General features: G+C 31.6%; 5 protein-coding genes across 5 annotated transcripts; 2 read left to right on the plus strand and 3 right to left on the minus strand.

The window, feature by feature from the left end:
• Nucleotides 1–299: 299 nt before the first annotated feature.
• Nucleotides 300–1,033, minus strand: LOC128391763 (baculoviral IAP repeat-containing protein 7-B-like). Its single transcript, XM_053351712.1, has 2 exons — nt 494–1,033; nt 300–377 (listed from the first exon to the last, which is right to left on the minus strand). The coding sequence occupies exons 1-2, from the start codon at nt 1,031–1,033 to the stop codon at nt 300–302; spliced, it is 618 nt and encodes a 205-aa protein (XP_053207687.1).
• A 1,193-nt stretch (nt 1,034–2,226) lies between these two features.
• Nucleotides 2,227–5,263, plus strand: LOC128392514 (nuclear receptor coactivator 6-like). Its single transcript, XM_053352542.1, has 2 exons — nt 2,227–3,292; nt 3,365–5,263. The coding sequence occupies exons 1-2, from the start codon at nt 2,482–2,484 to the stop codon at nt 5,197–5,199; spliced, it is 2,646 nt and encodes an 881-aa protein (XP_053208517.1). The 5' UTR covers nt 2,227–2,481; the 3' UTR covers nt 5,200–5,263.
• A 332-nt stretch (nt 5,264–5,595) lies between these two features.
• On the minus strand, nt 5,596–7,054 carry LOC128392522 (phosducin-like protein 3). Its single transcript, XM_053352554.1, has 4 exons — nt 6,774–7,054; nt 6,275–6,675; nt 5,971–6,179; nt 5,596–5,896 (listed from the first exon to the last, which is right to left on the minus strand). The coding sequence occupies exons 1-4, from the start codon at nt 6,774–6,776 to the stop codon at nt 5,766–5,768; spliced, it is 744 nt and encodes a 247-aa protein (XP_053208529.1). The 5' UTR covers nt 6,777–7,054; the 3' UTR covers nt 5,596–5,765.
• A 4,470-nt stretch (nt 7,055–11,524) lies between these two features.
• LOC128392530 (caveolin-1-like) lies at nt 11,525–14,982 on the minus strand. The gene is made up of 2 exons (XM_053352566.1): nt 14,212–14,982; nt 11,525–12,851 (listed from the first exon to the last, which is right to left on the minus strand). Exons 1-2 carry the CDS (start codon nt 14,749–14,751, stop codon nt 12,735–12,737), a joined length of 657 nt encoding a protein of 218 aa, XP_053208541.1. The 5' UTR covers nt 14,752–14,982; the 3' UTR covers nt 11,525–12,734.
• A 2,166-nt stretch (nt 14,983–17,148) lies between these two features.
• Nucleotides 17,149–20,808, plus strand: LOC128392541 (uncharacterized). The gene is made up of 6 exons (XM_053352579.1): nt 17,149–19,737; nt 19,801–19,845; nt 19,911–19,952; nt 20,052–20,072; nt 20,188–20,250; nt 20,461–20,808. Exons 1-6 carry the CDS (start codon nt 19,654–19,656, stop codon nt 20,590–20,592), a joined length of 387 nt encoding a protein of 128 aa, XP_053208554.1. The 5' UTR covers nt 17,149–19,653; the 3' UTR covers nt 20,593–20,808.
• The last annotated feature ends 128 nt before the right edge of the window (nt 20,809–20,936 follow it).

Consider the following 20,936-nt stretch of genomic DNA (forward strand, 5'->3'; position numbering starts at 1 on the left):
AATCTTTGATACCGGTTACTGTTATCCTTCCTGTTTTAAAAACGATAAAAATAACCTTGGTATCGTCCACTTTGATATGTGTTCCTGGAAATAACTCTGGCTCGTATGAGTACTTTGGAAACCTTTTGAGTATTGAATAATCAAAATCACTTGATAACCTTGAGTGAGCCACGATGTTGACAACTTTGAAATTAATGTAATCAATTTTTGATGGATAATTGATACAAAAACGATTTATTAAATTGAAAGAGATTACACAGTTTTTAATTCCAGTTACAATAATTTTACCAGAATCAAAATTAATAAACACCATCAACATATTTAATATTCCCCGAGAATCCTGGGTACCTTATTGATGGGTAATACATTTTATTATACTGAGAAAGATTAGAGTTCAAAGTAAATGACATAACAACATTATTAACTGTAATGTTTTCACAAAGAGTCATCCTCGTTAAATGAAAGATTAATCAGTAAAAGCTAACCTTAATACTTTTCTGATTAGACGATCACATATCGGACATTTCGAGAGCTTGACAGTACAATTTGTACATGCTACTGCATGTTCACATGGATAGAAGATACATCCAACTTCCATCTCTTTACAAACTTTACAGTTGTATCGATTAATTTCGGTTCTTGATAGTTCAGCTAATGGTAACTCTCCTTTAAGATCATAGCATGTCTTAGCCAAGAACATTGTACCACATTTTACGTATAGATAGTCACATTTGGAGTTATACTTCAAGTGCTCGATTAATGGATCATCATCTGGATGCCATTCATGTACGTTGAGGCCACAATGGAAACAAGATACTAAATCTCTTACACCCCTGTAGAAAAATCCAGCATCTACCAACTTTTTTATATCCAATTCTGGTTTAGGCCAATTGACATATGATTCCATTCGTTTCTGTGGAGTCCTATACTTTTCAGAGTAACAAGTTTGATAACCAATACTTTCATAATAATCGATGGTATATTGATCGAAATCAGCTTTAGCACCAAAACCACAAGCTTTACAAGATTCCATTTTGAAACTGAATGTTGATCCAAGTTTGAACACTCTTTTTATACTAATTGCTCACTCGGTTAGTAGGTCAAATTCAGATATAAATAGTTTTAATTGGAAATCAATAATCAATAATTATTCATAGATTTGACAATAATTGATCTAATTAAAATGTCTAAAATGTTTGTCACATGGGGTGAATGACTGTGTCATTTTGTGTACTTTCACTACTACTGTTTTGATTAAATGAAATTTAAATCTGGTTCTGATGTAAAAATAAATTGTTAACTGTTATTATGTTTAATTGTGTTTGCCAATCCAAAAGTAAACGTGACAATAGATTAATCAACTAAATAATTGATTAAATAGGAAGTAGAAAATCAATTAATTGTTATTATGATTTGAGATGAAAAATATTAATAGTTGATTCTAATTGTTGATGAATTAGTTAATTCAATCTTTTAAATAGTTGATGATTAAGAAATGAAATTGTTTTGTTTTCATTTTAATCAAATTGTTAACAATCAATAGGTAAATATAATTGTCATGATGATTTGGTTGTGTTTATTGTGGTTAATCAAATAAACAATTTAACTTTTGTAAATTGTTTTCAACTTTAACAAAAGATTTAATCAATTCATCATTATTGTAACAACAATCAACCAATCAACTGAATCAACAATTTACTGAATACTTAAACTAGGTAACAAATTATCAAAATCAATTGATAATTATAAACAACAACAAAAATTTTAACCAATTTATTTAAATCATTTTATTGGTCAATCACAATTAATCAACAATTTAACAATTATCATCAGTAAATCAACAATTTTCTTCAAATCAAATTGCAACAATTTGATTGACAAGTGGCACAATTAATTAATCACATATAGAAAACGAGTACATAATAATAATTAATCATTCGTTAGCGTTTTAAAACTCACTAATTGTTAATTAGTCGACAATCAAATCGACAATTAAATCAACGAGTAAAAACGCATCAATTGTCTCTAATTTAATCTCTATGATATTAAAAAAATTGGATGGAAAAATTTAGTTAATCCAATCAGATTTAACTTTTGGAAAAAAATCACATCTTAATTGTTGGAAAAACAATTTACTTCAATTAGTTAATTTTCCAGTAAAAATATTAAATTTGGTTCTTTGTTTACACTTGTAGATTTATTAACTTTCCCTTGGAACAAAAAAAAAATTGTTTATTTGTGGATTTACCTTTGGACAATTTATTTATTTTTATTTGAATTTTTTCGTGTTAATTTTTAGATTTTCAATGTGTATCTAATTAATTTGATAATTTTTGACAAATTACTAATTAAAAGGCTATTGTTACAATAGACTTTTGTTTTTAAAGTGAATCGATTGGAGGTTATTCAGTTTCAACCTGCTTCTTTTACCCGCCATCACCAATAGCATCCCTTTAGTGTAGGGCAATCATCATCTTCACCATGAATCATCAGTTTGATTTAGGTAATATTATACAAACATCTTTAGAGAATTCTTTTCCCTCGAATACATTTACTATCAGTCCATCACACCCCCAATCTTCATCGGAAGTTGTGGTTAAGCCTTCAGATCAACGGTTTACTATAACCAATGTGACCACTTCACCAACTACATATCAACTTCCTTCTTCTTCCAACTCGACATTCAAAGATCAATCTATAGTTTTACCCTCAAACTTTAATGTCAATGGTGGTCCAATACTTTGCCAATTAGATGATAATAGTTATATTCTTATAGATGGATTAGAACCTACAACATCTACCAGTACAACAACCATCACAAATTCACCACCAAAAACAGCACCTCAAGTTGATTCAACACCAAAGCAACTTGGTAATTCTCCTACTTTCTCTGTACCATTGCAAACCTCTAATATCTCCCGAATTGGTAAAGTAGCTACAACACCGACATTTACTAACACCAATGCAGTTCAAAAGTTAACCTCACCTCAAGCATCAGCCACTAAAAGCCATGTTATCATGAATCAGCCATCACCAAATCAAGGAACCACTCGGCCTACTCTAGTATTCATGTCGAACCCTCCATCCAAGACTAGCAGTCCACCATCAACCAATGATCCTAAATCTCCCGTTAAACTAATGGCCACTAAAAATGCAACCTCAACCATTAAACCTTTCACCAATCTAATTACAACACCAAATGTTCAAAATAAGAATCAACCACTTAAATACATTCTGGTTCCTCAATCTAACGTAACAACCAAAACAACACCAAGTATCATCTCAAATTCTGGTATAAAGACTATGTCTTTCAACCCTACAGGGCTTCGTACTTTTAATACTCAAACAATTACTCTCCCTTCAGGCACGTCATTAACTCAGATGGTTGGCAATAAACCAATGATACAACCAAGTAAAATGAATCTTCAAGTGTCAACAAAACATCCGATTATCACAGGAAAGATTCAACCTCCCCAGACTGTGAATACAAAACCTCCTGAGATAGAAAATGAATACAAACAACATAGTAATGATACCCAAAGTGAGGCCGATTCAGATGCCCAAGATTTAACAATCATAGAACCACCAAAATCACCAACGCTGTTTGATATGACTGTGAGTGATATCGTTGAAACCGTTTCTCCAGGTCCCGTAAAATCAACTTTCACCTACTCGAAAATCAGTCCCAAAGTAATTGGCACAGTACCGACACTTGCTAATGTCATAAATTCAACAATCACATCTACAAATGAAACAAATCAAGTAAATAAAACTTTCATAAGTCAACCTGTTAGACCTGCGGTAGTCAATCCACCGGCGGCTCAACCAACGAAAGTTTCTCTTGCCAATTTACCAATGCAATATATTGTTCCTGGATCGAGTTTGCCTCCAGCTCCACCACAAGCTACACCAAATCTTAAGCGTAAAAATGAAACGAAACGCCTGCCGCCTGCAAAGAAAAGTAAAGTAGAGTCACCAAAAGTTGACGAAACTAAAATTGCCCCCGGAGTGGTTCGAGAAGTTATCGCCTCTCGAAATATTCAAGCCTCAGATAAAGCAATTATTAATACCGCTGTTCACGAGCTGAAGAAACTGTTTGCTCGCCGAGAATTATTACTCAAACATTTAAATACAAGTTGCGTCGCAATGGGTAAAGTTGAATATAAATTGACCATCTCTGGTTCACCTGTAAACGTTCAAGAAATGTACACTCGTCTAACAAATTTCCAGCAACAATATGAAACCGATTTGAAGCGTTTAGATTGGGCAGTTAATGCGATGCATAAACTATACTCTGAATTGTCTCCTAACAATGAATTACGATCAACAGAGGATATTATAAAAGATTTAATTGGGCCAGCGGAAGGAATTACTGATGATCCATCGGCAAAATATGAGAAATTTAAGAAAACAACTCCCATTGCAGAGAAACAAATTTCCATTTTAAAAGCGAAACCTCGATCACCAAGAAAACCAGCGAAAAAGGCACCACCTCAAATACAAGTCGAAGTTCCGAAAGCTCCTTTGGAGGAAAGAAAAGTTCCCGATAAACCTAATCCATCGGATGGTAAATTTCATTGTGAATTGTGTACCAAAGTTTTCCTCAAACAAATATCACTTGCCAAACATCTCGAATTTGATCATCCAGTCAGTCTTGAGTTAGAGAAAAACTTGGCCGTTTCTCGAAGTCCAAAATTATCTCATGCTTGTCAAGAATGTGACAAAAGTTTCCACTCCAATGTTATGCTTTCAATCCATCGGTCTGAAGAACACGATGGTGGAGATGCCTACGAAATTAGTCGCGATTCTAAAAACAGAAGATCTTCAATTAATCAACGGAACATTTTCAGCGACGATGAGATGAAATCACAAAGTGAAGAGGAATCAAAGTCAAAGGCCAAACCAAAGACAAACGCAAGGAACAACAGAGCAATTCGAAGAGGAAGAAAACCCATCAGGCGAACACGTGCAAATGTAAACAACAGTAAAACGAGAACGAGAGTAATTGATAGTTTAGATTTTCTCTGCGATTCTGATGCGACAATTTCAATGTCACCGAGGCACACGAAAGACTGGAGCGAACTTGATATTTTCGATCCCGACATACCGATTGAATGTACTGATGATAATCCGATTATTCCTTTGAAACGTTTATCCGAAGAGGTGATTGCCGCTTACACCTATTCTTCAAGAAGATAATTATAGCAACATTTTTCGCCGATTAAAATTCACGATGATTTAATTATCATCTTTATGATCTAAATATCTGGAAATATTTTCGCTTTCCTATTAATACAAATTTCTTCTCAAAAAATAATTTTTTTCCCATCAAAATGAACACACTAATTCTGAGCACAATAATTTAACTCCTGCTCTTAATCATAAAAATTGTAATTGTTTCATCTTTTCCATATAAATCAAACTGATTGTCAACCATTTATCTTGTAACATTAAGCCCAACAATAGTTAATATTGTCAATTGGTCTGTTTGTCACTTACAATCAAGTTATTAATCACAATGTATACACACTTTTGATTATAGACCAATGAAAGTTGTTTTTTTTCTTAATTTTTTTGATCTAAATTGACGATAAGTTAATTGTTTAAATTATTTTGGACTCTTATTCATAATCTAGAGATAACAGTAACAATTGTTATAAGATAATGAATCAAGTTTGTTGACAATTCTTTTCCATTTTGGTTATTTTAAGTTGCAAATTTTGATTGTTGAAAAGATGAAAATTGATTTAATCACCACACTTGATTTAATCACTGTCAGAATCACGATCAACGCCCAGGCAAGTGTAATGTTTACGAGCTTTAAATGATTTCTTTCTAGGATCTGAATCTAAGTCTGTTTTAATTGCTCCAGTTTCCGAGATAATCCATTCCAATTCTGTTTAAATTAATGGTTAAAAAATGTTAGTTGCTATCAATGAAACAATCAGTTAATAGATAATTTAAATTTACCATCTTGCTTGAGTTTAGAGGAACCAAATGAATCTGATCCTAGAATTTGTTTCTTCAATTCTCCTTCATGATAAACAAAAATTGCTGGTAAATTTGATTCCGGGAAATTGGGAATACAAAGTTGTACCAAACTTTTAATGAATTTAGTGTGAGGAAACTTCATCGCTAATTGTCTCAGGTGATTGTTGATTAAAGCACATAGAGTGTCACTAAGAAAAGAGAGAGAAAAAATTGAAATAAAATTGAGTTTGTTTGGTGTAAAATTTATAAATTGTGACAATTGGAATTTCCAATGTAACTTTACCTTTCTCTGTAAACATGAACCACAACCCAAATACCTTCACCGGCTTTATTAACTTGATCAACATAATCCTGTTTGGTGATTTCAATTACTTCACCGAATCTTGGTTTCATCTCTAGAATCTTTAATTCAGCCAAACGTTTCTGTCGATACTCAAGAAAGGCTCTCTCATCATCTTCACCTAATTGGTCAAGAAAATCATCATCATCATCACTTAAAGGAGCAGTATCTTGATCAGTATTCTTTGAATTCTTTGATGGATCAAAATAATTGACTATTTTATCCTGATTACTCTCCTGGAAACCACCCTCAATATCAAATGTATCAGAATCTTGTTCCAAAGGCTCATCTTTTTTAATGATTCCTCGTTTCTCCAATGCATCAATCCATTCAGTACCAGACGCCTAAAAACACCAATAAATAGACCAACACAATGAAACAAAGAATCATAACCAACAATTAAGGAACACTAATCACCATAGATAGAATAAAAAACACTTACCATGATAATAAAAAAAAGAAAACAACAGAATGAGATTGAAAAAAATCAGAGAAAATTGTTTCCTCTCAAAGAGTAATAATAAACATAGAGAGAGATATAGAAAGAGAGAGAGAAACAACTGAGAGTTGTTACCTTTTAAGGAGATGATGACAAGAGAATCATCAAGTTACTCATAAAGCATGAGAAACACATGACGATAGTTACAGAAACATAATCAAAGGAACATTTACTAAGTTAATTGTCGAAAATTAATTTAATCAAAAGAAAATGAAATGACAAAACAAAAGAAAAGAAAAGAAAAAATTAATTAGGATCCAAATAAGAATATGGATCCATATCTAAATCCATTGATTCCTAATCCATAATTGGAGAAAATTTTTTTTCTAAATTGTTGATTTACTTTTTTTTTCTTCTCATTTTTGATTCTAAAATAGTTACAATCAGAAGAATTACTTAATTATTATGTTATTTTATTCATCTATTCAGGGTAATTACTATAATCCATCAAAAATTGATTGTACTTTTCGTTAAATTCACACAACAGTTACATGATTATGTTAACGGATTTTTGTTCCTGTATTGTGATTGAAGTGATTAACGAGATGAACATTAACCAATTTTACATCTAATAATCAACAATCAGTTCCTTAATTTACCACTAAATTGTGGCCATCATCTAATTTATCATCAATTGTCATCACTACATTTCTATTGTTGTTAATATTATATAAATACCAATATTGTCTTGATGTTAAAAGCTACAATTTATTACAACATGTTCAACTCAATTCTACCATTAACAATACATATAAGATGTTAATCATTTTGTGCCATCATATTTGAAATTGTTCAATAATCAAATAATCCCAATCATCATCACTTTTGAAAGGCCTGACACAACAACAATTTAACTAATCATCTTGAAGGATGATTTAATGATGGCTTCATTTTTACTGTAACCAATTGAGTTTCCAAATTCATTTTTATAATTTTAATCAAGTGAAAATAATGTTAACCCGATGTAAACATTAATGTAAACATTTTAATTTATTTTTGGAAATTGGCGATAATTTTACTGATTTAATTATGATTACAATACTTTCGCTGATTCAGTATAACGATAACAGTAATTTACTAACCAGAAAAATACAGATTAATTAACGGATTACCTTGAAGTCCCTGAAGATCAACTTTAATCATCATCATCAACAAGAAACAATAACAAACTATCAAAATGTGTTTTATAAACAAGAAGCAACAACATTTAATCAAACAATTAATACATTGGATGGATATTTTAATTAGAGTGTTGGTTTAAACTTGAAAGATTAAGATCAGATGATGGAAAATAATGAATCATGAAATGGTGATTATGTTGATTATCATGGGATGGAAAGTGCAAGAAAAAAAACGAAATCAAAAGCAATCAAATCAAAATGAACATTGGAGATGTTGAATGTTTGATGTACCAGTCAAACCAGACGAAAAACACAATTCTTGTTGATCTAATGATGATGATGAAGAAAATAATGATTCTAATGATGATTGAAATGATTGAGTTGATGATGAAAAGAAATGAAAATTCTGAAAAGAGGAAAATCAACAAAAAAAGAGATAATCAATTAAAAAGGAAAATATATTATATAAGAAACTATGGAGATAAATTTGAGAGAGAAATATAAAAAATAACATGAAGGGAATGACAGGATTAGAAAAGTTCAATGGTTAAATTAATTATGATTAAGGGAAGGGAGATGATGATAATGATGATGATGATGAGATGGAGAAAGTGAGTAACCTGGAAAGTTCACCTTGATTAGTGAATTTGATTAGTTTTTAGGAGAAAATTCAAGTTTTTCTAAAGTGAAATTGATGAAAAAAAAAGAAAACACTCTTACCTTTGGATGATGGAAGAAGAAGAGAAAAAGAAGAAGATGAAGATGAAGATGAAGAAATTAAATGATGAATTTAGAAGATTTCATGAAGATGAATTCACTAAATTATCGGTCGTCCGACAAAGTAATTGACCTCAGAGGAACTTACGAAGCAGTGGGTTAGATGATGTTGATGGAGATTCATGGAGATGGAAAATTTAATCATGATGACTGATTAATTTACTACCAAGTGAGAGAGTGAGAGAGAAATGAAGATGATAGAGATTGAGAGAGCAAGAGAGATGATGGAAACCATGGAGGGTGAGAAAAGTGAAAGTTTATCCTGTTGACGGGCCATTGGCCAGTGGTTATATAAAAAGCACCCGAACCGATGGTTGGATTCATCAGTTTTGATTCAGTCTTGGGTCCAATTGGCTTAAATTGTTGATTAGTTTTCTTTTCTTTTTTTTTGTTCAATCGAAATCGATAGTGATTCAGCTAACCATGTTTTCTTCGGTGATTTTGTCCCTTCTTTTCGTGTCTTCAGTCCTTTCCACCTCCGAACCTGAGGTGAAGGCATCAGCTGACCAATCGACACCCGCTTCTAATAAACAACTCACCGATTTGGTGATGATGTCATTTGAAGGTTTCCGTCGATTAATCCAAGAATCATCTACTCTTGAAGGTGCCGATAAAAAGGAAGGTCAACCCGCTGGTCCATCTCAATACTCACCAATCCACAAGAAATTAGATCCACTTTTCTTACAAACACCAGCGATCAATGAACATCGTGACCCAAAATCTCCCGTTGTTGGTAAACTTGTTCTCACCCTTTCGAATGTTCAAATCTCTGGTCTCTCCTCTTTCCGAGTCGATAAAGTTGAGAACAAGGGGCCAACCCTTAAATTCATCCACACGATTCCTAAATTAGATTCTCGAGCTAATTACACCGTCGATTATCATCTGTTTGATTCAATTCCATTGAGAATTTCTGAAGGATGTTTCCAGGCCACTATTCCAAACGCTAAGGTAAATGGTTCCTTCTTAATGTTCCCCGATGTTTTCCGTGAATGGTTCAAAGTGTCACAATTTAACTTAACCACCATTGTCGACGAAGAGGTCGCAATCGCCGTCGATCCCAAATATACCATTTCTGATCGTTTCGTTCTCGATCGAGGCACAATGGCCAAATTTGACGAAGCCCTCAGATCACTTCTCCCAGAGCTTGACGATATTCTTAAACACACTTACTCAAAAGCCATCGAGATGAAACTAATTGAATAAACAATTTAACAATTACACCAAATTGATAACAATTAACTAAATCTGATGATCAAATCCTCAAAATCTTTTGGCTTAATCATGTAAACTGCTGATCTCCCGCCGAAGTGGCCGTTTCTTTGTGCTTCTCACTTTCTCTTCCTCTGTCCGAAGACATTTAATTGTCCACAATTAACTTAATTTTAATTAAAAGAAAACAATCAAATCCATTTAATTATCATGTTTCTAACTTTTTTTCTTCCACTCTTCTATTGATAATACAACCTAAGTGATGGTTAATTGTTACCAAATGGTTAACCATTTATTTTCCTATTCTTAGACTTCAACACTTTAATTGTTGTTTACAATAAATATACTTGATCTAATCAATGATATAATCCAAACAATCAACGAGAATTAATTTATCATCATAATGATTATAATTAACCAGATTTTGTTTGAAGTAAAAACAATCAACTGAATAGGTTTTTCTCCTCCTCTGATCAGAATTAATTGAGTAACAATTTAAATTGTGCATTAGTTAAATTATCTCCTGATTGTTTACAGACAAACTAAATTAAACTTGAAGAGGAATTAAGTTGATCAAATAAATTACAATTTATTAATAGTTGTAGGCCAAAAATAAATTGATTGATGAGATTTGGTTTAAATTGCCAGAGTAAAACTTTTCATTGTTTATTTAACCATGATAATCAAAAGACGCAGCAATTAAAGTCACAATTTGTTAAATTATGGTTGACAATTAATAGAAATCCAAAAAAATGATCAAAACAATTAAGCCCAACTCTCAAATAATAAGCCAATAAAAACAAATGGAGACACATTAACAACAATTAAAGGACCAAGAATTAACTTCCCAAATAAAAACAAACAATTAACAACAATCAAGATGGAGAGAAAAAAAAATTCATTAATTTGATTAATTAATTGTTACAATTACAAGTCTATTGAATACGTGCCAATGGAAACGTAGCAATTTGATTAATTGTGACAGTTTTTGTTTAATTAAACAGATTGAAGATTAAATTAAATGAAAGATGATTTTTCCAAGCAAAGTTTAATTGTAACAATTTACTAAATTGAAGTTAAAAAATTGATCCCAACAAATTTACAATTGAGATCATTACAATTATCATTTTAAAAAGAAACCATTTAATTGTGGTAACCTGATATATAAATTGTTGTCATTTGTATCAATTGAAATCACCTTGATCCATGACCCAATAACCTTACAACTTTATCCAGTGATTAGTTAATTAATTACAATTAAGTTTTTTTCTCATCTTACCTTAATAAGTGAAAGTTAATCAACAAATAAACAACAATTTACCTTGAAATATAATAATAACCTTAATTATTATTAGTTCAATGGTTACACCTTAACCTTGGGTCAGAGTTAACAGTTAACAGTTAACTGTTAATTGCTCTCTCTCATCTTAATCATCTTCATGATTAACTTTCACTTTCATCATCCCAACATCAGTTTACCTTGAATCCACCATTAGGTCAGATATTTTTCACAATTAATACTTCAACAATTAATAAATTATCATCAATAGTCATCGATAGTTACGATCGTTAGTAACGATGAAAATGTTTTTAATTGTTTTAAACGTTAATTGTTTCGTTTGATTGTTCAGTGTCATTCAATTTAAATTAAGGTTTCATTGTTTACTTGGTGACGATTAATTTGTTTTTTTGATTCTCTTTTTGTGACTTTTAATTGTGATTAACTTTTTCGTTGGACTTTCGTTGTGATCAGATTAATATTAACAACCATTTGGATTAAGTTTATGAGTTTAATTGTTAACCAACAATTTAAAGTTAATTGATTTTCATTGTGAATTTGTTTGCTTTTAATTGTTCCCAATGAATGAATTAATGATGATCAAGGTAATAATAATTTAATTGTTTCTTTCTCTCATCTGAATAAATTGTCATTCTAATTGTTGACTTTTTCTTTGTTTCATCTTCCTCTTTCTGTTTCCTATTTAAAGTCAATCGGTTTAATTGTTGTTTTAACTGCGGTTCTTTCAATGTTTACAATTAATTCAGTTAATTGTTCCATCGCTTATTTTGAGTCCTATGGTTGGCCCAGTTACGGAATAGTGAAACCTTTCTGGATGAGGCCATTTACCGAGTATCCGTCACATTCAATTTCAGACTATTCGAGGAAACATTTTGTCCGATCAGCAGGAATCATTTTGGGAGCAACTAATTAAAAGCAACAATTAACTTATATTTCGCAATTAATTGTATACTAATCATCATTGTAATCATTTTCTATGTAACTATTAATAATAATATCGTGATAAACTTTTAAAGAACAATTTAAAAGAGAATAATAAACATCAACCAATCAGAACTTTTCATGATTAACTAAACATCTAAGATGTTTATAAATCAATTTGAATTGCATGTTGATTAATAACGTAATTGAATTGGATGAGTTTTAAATGATCATCGCGAATTAGTGATTAGATGTTTTGTTAGAAAAAAATTTTGTTCTTTTTTTTTCATCAAGAAAAAACGTTTCAAGAGTAAAATAGAATTTTTTGTTTGATGAATGAGAAAAGATGAAGAAAAAGACAGAGATGAGAAATAGAGGGTTAGATAAAGAGGGAGAGAGAGAGAGCCTAAGGAGAAATTTAATTGCTACGAGGTAATGATAATTTTCTAAAGTAATTAAAAGGTTAGAAAAGAACCGGGAGGTGGAAATTAAAGCGAAAATAAGGCGGGCGAAAAAAAGAGGTGGCAAATGTTGCGTTGATTTGTATAATTATCCATTGGTGTTAATTGAGCTAATTTAGACTGAATGATGAGAATGGTTGTGATTCTCAGTTCGAGTGCGAATGTTGCCAAACAATAGTCCACCGGCGGCGAAAACGGGATCCAATAGACATCGAACGACAGCATTCCAGTACTGATTAATGTCCATGAGAAAATATAAGGAAAAAAGAATACAAAAAAAGAATTGTAATTAAAATTAAAATTTAAATTGTTCTGATCAAGTCAACAAAAGAAGAAAATTGTGTTAATTAACAATAATGACTATGTTATTGGGACATGAAGGTCAATATTAAATCATCGTCTTCGCCATATTATATTATGAGTGACACGTTCTCACAACATAAAGTGATAATCGCAATTAAAAGTTATTGATAGGAAATGTGTATCCACAATCAAGGTTAGTAAAGTGAATGATAATCTTAGGATTTAATAACTAGTAATTAAAAAGAAAGGATGAAAAATCAACATGTTTCAAATGAAAATTTAGCGATCAAGTCAAGCATCTAATTCATTCATAAATAATATGTAAGAGTAACAATTAACATTTTCTTTTTTTTCCCTGAAGAGAAATTATTTTTACTGGTGAAATGATCAGGGAAGAGAATAAATATAAAGATAATTAACTAATAGTCTGAGTTGATTACTATCTGAGAAAATATCTCTCAAATTCTGAGTAATTTTATCCCTCATTCAACAAGTAAATTGAGCTTGCGAGGAAACCAAACAACACGATGATTGTTTGAGAGAGATAAATATGTTTTCTCCTCTATTAGATTCTAAAAGTAAATTGATGAAGATAATGATTTAATGATGATTAGGTTGTTTTGTAACTTCTTTTTTTTCTGGATTGAGAAGAGGAATTGGATTAGGGATAGATTATTCTGCAGGTGAAATAACAAAAGAAGCGTTAATTGTGGCGACCCAGCTCAATACAATACACGAAATAGGTAATGAGAGTTTCTATGAACAAGAATAATAATAACAAAAAGAAACGAGTGCGATGTAATCATCATGAGAAGTGAAAGTATAACCATAGAGAGAAAAGGAGATAATAATTAGTTTGAATACATAGGGCTGGTTATCTACCGGAAATCCTGACCAAAAATATTCCATGTGGAACCAAATTTAGTTTACTTTCTACAACAATAATGATGGCGATGATGATGACGATGAAGAGGAGAAGATTGATGGGAGCGAAAAGACGAGAGGGAGGAGTAGGAGGAGAAGTAAAGGTAGAAAAGAGAGAGACTGGTAAAAATAATGAGCTCATTCAAACTGAGCTAACAAGATTCTATCTCATTTAAAAGGAGAGAGAAGAGAAAAAAAACTGACGAGGGAAGAAAGAGAGAGAGAAAGAGAGAAAACTTTTCGACGGGCGGAGGGGGAAGGGTGATGAAAGATTTAGGGTGTGTGTGTGATGTAAATGTTTGATTGGCTGTCAAACGTTGACCAAAAAGAAAATGTAATGATAATGATGAGCTGAAGTTACAAACCTTGTGTGCGTAATGGAGGGTGAGCTCGAAAAGTTTGAATAGTGGCATGAGAATCCAAACCATGGCGGCTGAGAAAACGGAGAAAATGAGTGCCCAGAAAATGGCTAAAAATGGTGCAAGAATTGCTGTGATTAAACCATAGAACCAATTTCGGGAATTGTTGAAGATAAGGTAGGTTACTCTCCAGATAAATTCGAAACCATGAAGAGAATCAGTTTCCGCGATAATATCTTCGAAATTGATGTTGATATGGTCGTTGATGTGTTTCTCATCTCGATCCAATACATTCAATCCAATGGTACAATTTTGTGCACAGGTAAGTGGAGTTTTCTTGGGTCCAACTTTCTTCTCTTTAGGCTTCTTTTCCTTTTTAGCCTTTTTATCTTCACTTGTTGGTTTCTCATCTTTGTCACCGTCATTCTTTGATTCCATTTCAATTTTCTCCTCCTTCTTGGCATTTGAATCTTTACCTTCATCTTCCAACAAAGGAATATGAGATTCGTTGAGATTGGTCTTTGAGGCACTTTTGTTGGTTTCCATGTTAAATTACTTGATGATGATGTTCAATTGAATAATCAATTAGAAGAAAAAGTGAAACAATAATTTTAAATAAACGAATAAAAAAATTTAAAAAGAAAAGTTGATTCACTGATTTGAGTAAAGAATTTAAAAAGTTTTGAAAACTGTTACTGAAGTTCACCAAATAAACTGAGAGAATCAAAATGAAGAATAAGATGAGCAGAAGACAAAGAAAGAAGATGAAAAGAGAAAAGAGAAAGAGAAAAGCAGAAAGAGAGAGAGAGATGAAGATAAAGACGAAGATGGAAGACAAACCCTAAACTTTAGGGCCTAAAACTCATAAGAAAGTTTGAGAAAAGAGGGAAGAATCGATTCTCCCCCTTGTGCGCAAACGATCATTTTCAGGATCTTTGGTAATTTTATCGACAATTTAAAAATACCGCTAACCAATTAAACTCTTTAAGTCCAACCCTTGTCCCTCACGAGGGCGAGTTCCTCTTCTGTCATTGGTTGTGTTGGCTTGAGAAGAGGAGGGATCACAATTGGGTAAGAGAGAAAGAGAAAAGAATATAAAAAAAATTCTACAATTCGAATACAATAAAAAAAATTCCCTCCATTTTGAATGAGAGAGAAGAAGAGAAAAAAAGAAAGAGAAAGAGAGAGAATAAGCAATGAAGAGAAAACAACCACGGACTAAAAAAGATGTTGAGAGAGAAAATAACAACCACGGACAAAGAGATAGAGAGAGAGAGAGATAAAATGCCGATAGTTAAAGCGAAGCAGAAAAGAGAGAGAAAAAAACAACGTCCAATTTGGTTACATGGAGAAGAAGATAAAATATTGACCAAAGTATTTGATGATTAATCACAAGAAAACCAGTTTCAAATTTGTTTCCAAAGCAAAGATCCATTAGTGAGTAGCCAAAATGATCTTCAAGTGACCAACATGAACCAGTAAACAAAATCGCCCAGAGAGAGAGAAAACTAAAGTCTGGTAAACATCAACATCTTTAAACTACAGTCTGGTAAACAAAATTTGTTTTCATCTCTCTGGTGGTAAAACACAAACGACCTGGATTAGGATTAAGAAAAATGTGAGAAACAAAAAAAAAGTGAGATTAACTTGAACGGTCATCGGTTGACCAAATTTGCTTGTTCTTCTCAAAATGTGAACAAAAAGATAATTTGATTCCATTTGAATTGTTGTTCCAATGGTCACTTGATGGTCACTTACATTAACCTCCATCCAAGTGTTCATCTTATTTCATCTTATTCGCCATCTTAATAAATCAAAACTGTTGCTACTTAATTGCGATCAATGAACTAACTATGAATCTCAACTGATCCCCTCATCCTTAAGGGTTGGTCTTTAAATTTGATTCTCTTAACCAGTTTTCTGTTTTCTCTTCTTGTTTTAATTTAACAAAGAACAATTTAATCAAAAGATTCTAAAGGTTCTCTTTAAATCTTGTTAATCAACAGAGAATCAAATAATGGAAGAGTTTAATTATTACTCACCAAAGGGGGAACATTAATCATCTCACCAGAATTTTCCTTCTTCAAGTAACAATTGGACCGAGAACTTGGAAAATGAGAAGACACAACTTTCTCTTTCAGGGTAACCACACCTAATTAACTTTTCGTTCCAAGATCAACAATCATCTTCAATCAGTTAACCTTCACAATCTCAGGTAATTCACTAGTCAAATGTCATTTTTACTCTACTTTTTAATCAACTCAAAGACTCTTGGAACAATTAAGTTTCCATTTGAAAAGAAAACGCTAATTTCTGATTATCTTCAAGTCCACAACAAACAACGAAACTTTTTTGATCAAACTTTCGACTTTTTTTTATTCGTTAGTTGATCAATTGTTTCTCTTCAATTTTCAAACATTCTGCGCTCCTTTTTAATTAGCATACTTTTCTTTACTAATGAGTAAGTTTATTTTCGTTTAGAACTTAATTAACCTTCTTGTTATTGAATTAATCGTAACATGTGTTGATCGATGACTCATCTTGTTGTTTTTTCTATCAAATGTTGATGGATTAACTTAATTTGTAACCATGGACTGGATTAAATATGCTCCCTCTCTAATTGTCGTTGTTTGCTGTCAATTTCAAGGATAATTAGCTGATCAGAAACTGTTTCACTCTCTCCAGATTTTTATATTTGCTCTTCATCTGATGTTATCGGTGACCGGTAACAAGTGAGTATTTCAAGAATAATGAGTCATAGAAAAAAATTCAACCGCCATGGCTCAGATAGGAATCGATAATTTTACAGAATTTTTGCAGCTCACGCGCGATTGTGATTCACGTGATTTTCCTAATGAAAAATTTCCAATGGACTTAACATAAGTACCGAGGGTTTCACCTTTTCTTGGATAACTTTTTCGTCCATTGGTATTTCCTAGACCCAAGACCCGATTTTTGGCAAATTTTAAGCGATACTAAATTTTCATAATTTAATTTCAAGGTCATTCCGGTCATTCTGTTAGGATACGATTTCAAGGTCATTTGATGGTCCGAGTGGAGAGTGAAACAATCGGTCAGTCAGATTAATAAGCGTTTCTTTTTTTGCCTCCTTGGTGTATACATGTAGTTTATATCTTATTATTTGCATTAACCTTTATTTTAAGAATTCGACATGCCCTTCAATTACCCACTACTGAAATCCAAACTAGAATATGCTAATGGACGAGAGTGGACATTCGAAATGATCCGGAATTTTTACACTATGATCTTAACAGGTTATTTGGAATGTGCTCATTTCCATACCTAACCTAACCTAACCTAACCTAACTTAACCGATAACCTCAACCTCACCTTCTAACCAAATCTCAACCTCAGAGTTTAACTACTTTTCTGTGAGTATTTTTCCTTCTAAGTAGCCATAGAAAAAAGCTCGAGTCCAGCTATGTCTGAGAGTCAGTTTTGGCTGCTTAAGTAAATTCCTGACGGTGAGCTGACAAAATGAGAACTTTTCGAAAGAAAAATGACCTCAAGTCTATATCCTAAGATAGAAAATATTTAATCCAAAAGCTTTTGTCAGTCGATGAACCATAATAAAAACTAAAGTTGAAAAACACGACTAAATTCGGATTTTACGGATTCGGTTTATTTTTTAAAATCGAAAAACAAAAAACTTCGATCGCTGACTGTGGCTCAACCAGAGATTTTACAGAACTTTTGAAAAAGGTCTCTATCCAAATCTTCTATCCAAAATAGATGTTAATTTTGTGTTTGACGGAGGTCGATTCTAGGGTTGACATACCCCTTTCAATCGAAGATCGAATAACCTCTATTTGAGTGTTCGTCTTATTTCATCTCATTTCGCTACTTAATCGCAATCGATCACGTTCATTGAATTGACCGAACCATAGAAACTCAACTCATCTAGTGACATCTAGAGTTCGTTTTGGTAACTGTTTCGAACGAAAAGTTTTTTCAAACTTTCCATACTCTTAATCTCTTAATCTACCAAGTAGATTCTACCTTAAATTACCTGAGTCAACGATTACATCTTGAACTAGTCATGATAGAATACAACCATATATGGACTATTATGATATACATTTATCATGAATTCCAGTTCCTCAAATTTATGAATACGTGAAGTTAGTGTTTTGATATAAAGAATCAGTCATTTGTAATTCTTATTAATAAAAACGATTTTCCTTTTACCTAATCAATTGATTATTATTTCTCTTGTATTCTCTTTAGATTTAATCAAAATACGATCATTCACCCCATAGATATACCTTAAGATTAATTAGATTGTTACCTTGATATTAATTAAGCTCCTTGTTATTTGATTAATAGTAAAAGAGCCAATCGAAAACTCATCTTGTTATTTTCTCTATGTAAGGTTGATGGATTACCTTAATTCGTCAACCATGAACTGGATTAAATATGTTCCTCTAATTGTTGTTATTTGTTGTCAATTTCAAGGACAATTAACAATAACAATCAAAAAAAACTATTTTACCCTCAACGATGTTACTCAAAATTGGACAATGTTAATAATATTTCCCTTCAGCTGATGAATCTCAATCAGATAATCTCATCAGTACAATATAAACAAAGGTAATTGGGTAATGGTCAATAAATACAATGAATGATTATGTTTGTTTTCTGGACAAAGCTATTTGATAATTGGCAATTGATTGTTGTCACAATTACCTTGATAAAATAGAAAGAGTGACAATTAAATGTAAGTGAGACAAACAATTGGATTGAAATTGTTTCCTCTTGAACGGAAATAACGAAATACACAAGTATCAACAATCGAGAGATGAATTAAATTAAATTAAATGATGATAAACATTTAAGTCTCAATTGGTTATCTCAACCAGATAACCTGATAATATAATGCTAATTGTCGTATTCTGGTAATAACAATCTCATTATGAAAACTATTATCTAACCTAATGAGGCTAACAATTAACAAAAACACTGTTCTCTCTTTGATCTTCTCATTATAGCAATTAACTAACTAACACAATGATTTACATGGGTGACCTTAAATAGAGAGAGATTTTGATTATTCTGTTGATTTTTTTTCTTCTTTTGCTCAATCATTATATCAATTTCGTTCCACCCATTCAATGTCATATTCAAACACTTTACAGACCAATTTAAAGTCGCAATACCATTGAAAAGTCAACTGAATTAAATCAACTAACCAACTGATTAGTACTTTTTGGTCAACTAACAATAATCAACTTGTTAGTTTGTCATTGACTCTGAAAGCATCAAGATAACGACAATCAAATTAACCAATAGTAATAACAAACTTACCTAATGATGGACAATCTTTAATTTAAACTGTGCAATTAAGTTGACAACTAATTACAATCGTCGCCATCAAGTATCAATCCAACTTTAATCTGTGTTGAAACAATTAATTGTTAATCAAACAAAATGTTACGACTTCAGAATAAGATGAATTCATTTCTAATTGTTTTCACATTTTGTTCAATTTCCAGTGGACTTTTTTTCCTCCAGGTAAATAATTAACAGTAGAAAATTGTAATAAGTGAATCCACTAATTGTCACCTTTAATTACAGAGATATATCCAATTGTGTGTTAATTCTGATCGACCAAATATCCAGGTAATTAATATTTCTACTAATCTAACTATCCAATTAACTTAATTATCTTTCAATTTCTCAATTAGAGTATGTGTTTACTTTGTGACTCCAAACAATTTCGAACCATGGTAAGTGAATTAACTTTTAATTGTTATCATCATTAAACCTTCGATTACTTTTTAATTGTTTATTAATTCATTATTATTATTATTTATTGTTAATTCCAGTCTTACATCTGCACTGGTCAGGTAAATATCCTTTTCTATGGTATCACAATCAACCATTTATTTGAAACTTTTTCTACCCTTTTCTCTGTATTTTTTTAATTGTTTCTCGTTAATTACTGATTGTTCATGCCTTTAGTACACTGTACCTGCTAATACAACACAGGAACAAGCATTTTGCCTGATAAGTACATGCCTAAGGGTAAGAGATAATATTTCATTAGATTAATTAACTTTTCTTTTCATTGTTTCCAATTCAAGTTGAAGGTTAATTCCAAGTAAATCTATCCACTATTCAAGCCTACACTTAGATGAAACATTCTGAATATTTGGATAACAATTAAACGCCTTTAAATTGTAAATAATATTATTTTAATTTTCTTTTGTGTTTATGGTCCATTCCAATGGTCAGCAAGTCCCTGGTCAGCAAGGAGGAACCGCCGTTGGCCGTAAACGACGTGAACTAATTGAATCAAATGAGCCAATTAAAACTTACGAAATTTCAATTGAAAACAATGATGAAGATGATGACAATTCCTATTAAATAAATTTCATCAACTTACAACAATTAAATCACCAGTAATAATCAAGATCATCAATCAAAAACACCAATTAATTAGTAATGTAAATTATATCATCATGAAAATCTATGGAAACAATTAACAACCATTCACCTCCTTTAATCCAAATTTAAAGCTAATTCTTAATTGTAACAATAAAGGTTAAATTGTTAACATTTATTCACAATCAATAAATGAAATTTGATAAATTTATTTAGGTGAATGAATTATAATGAATGAAAAATGAAACAAAAACTAATCACCAATTGAATTAAATCCAAAGCAACTGGAAAAACAATCTAATCCCTGATCGTAGCCAAAATTGTTA

The sequence above is a fragment of the Panonychus citri genome, unplaced genomic scaffold (assembly GCF_014898815.1).
Source record: "Panonychus citri isolate SS breed McGregor unplaced genomic scaffold, ASM1489881v1 Contig00011, whole genome shotgun sequence".
Lineage (NCBI taxonomy): Eukaryota > Metazoa > Arthropoda > Arachnida > Trombidiformes > Tetranychidae > Panonychus > Panonychus citri.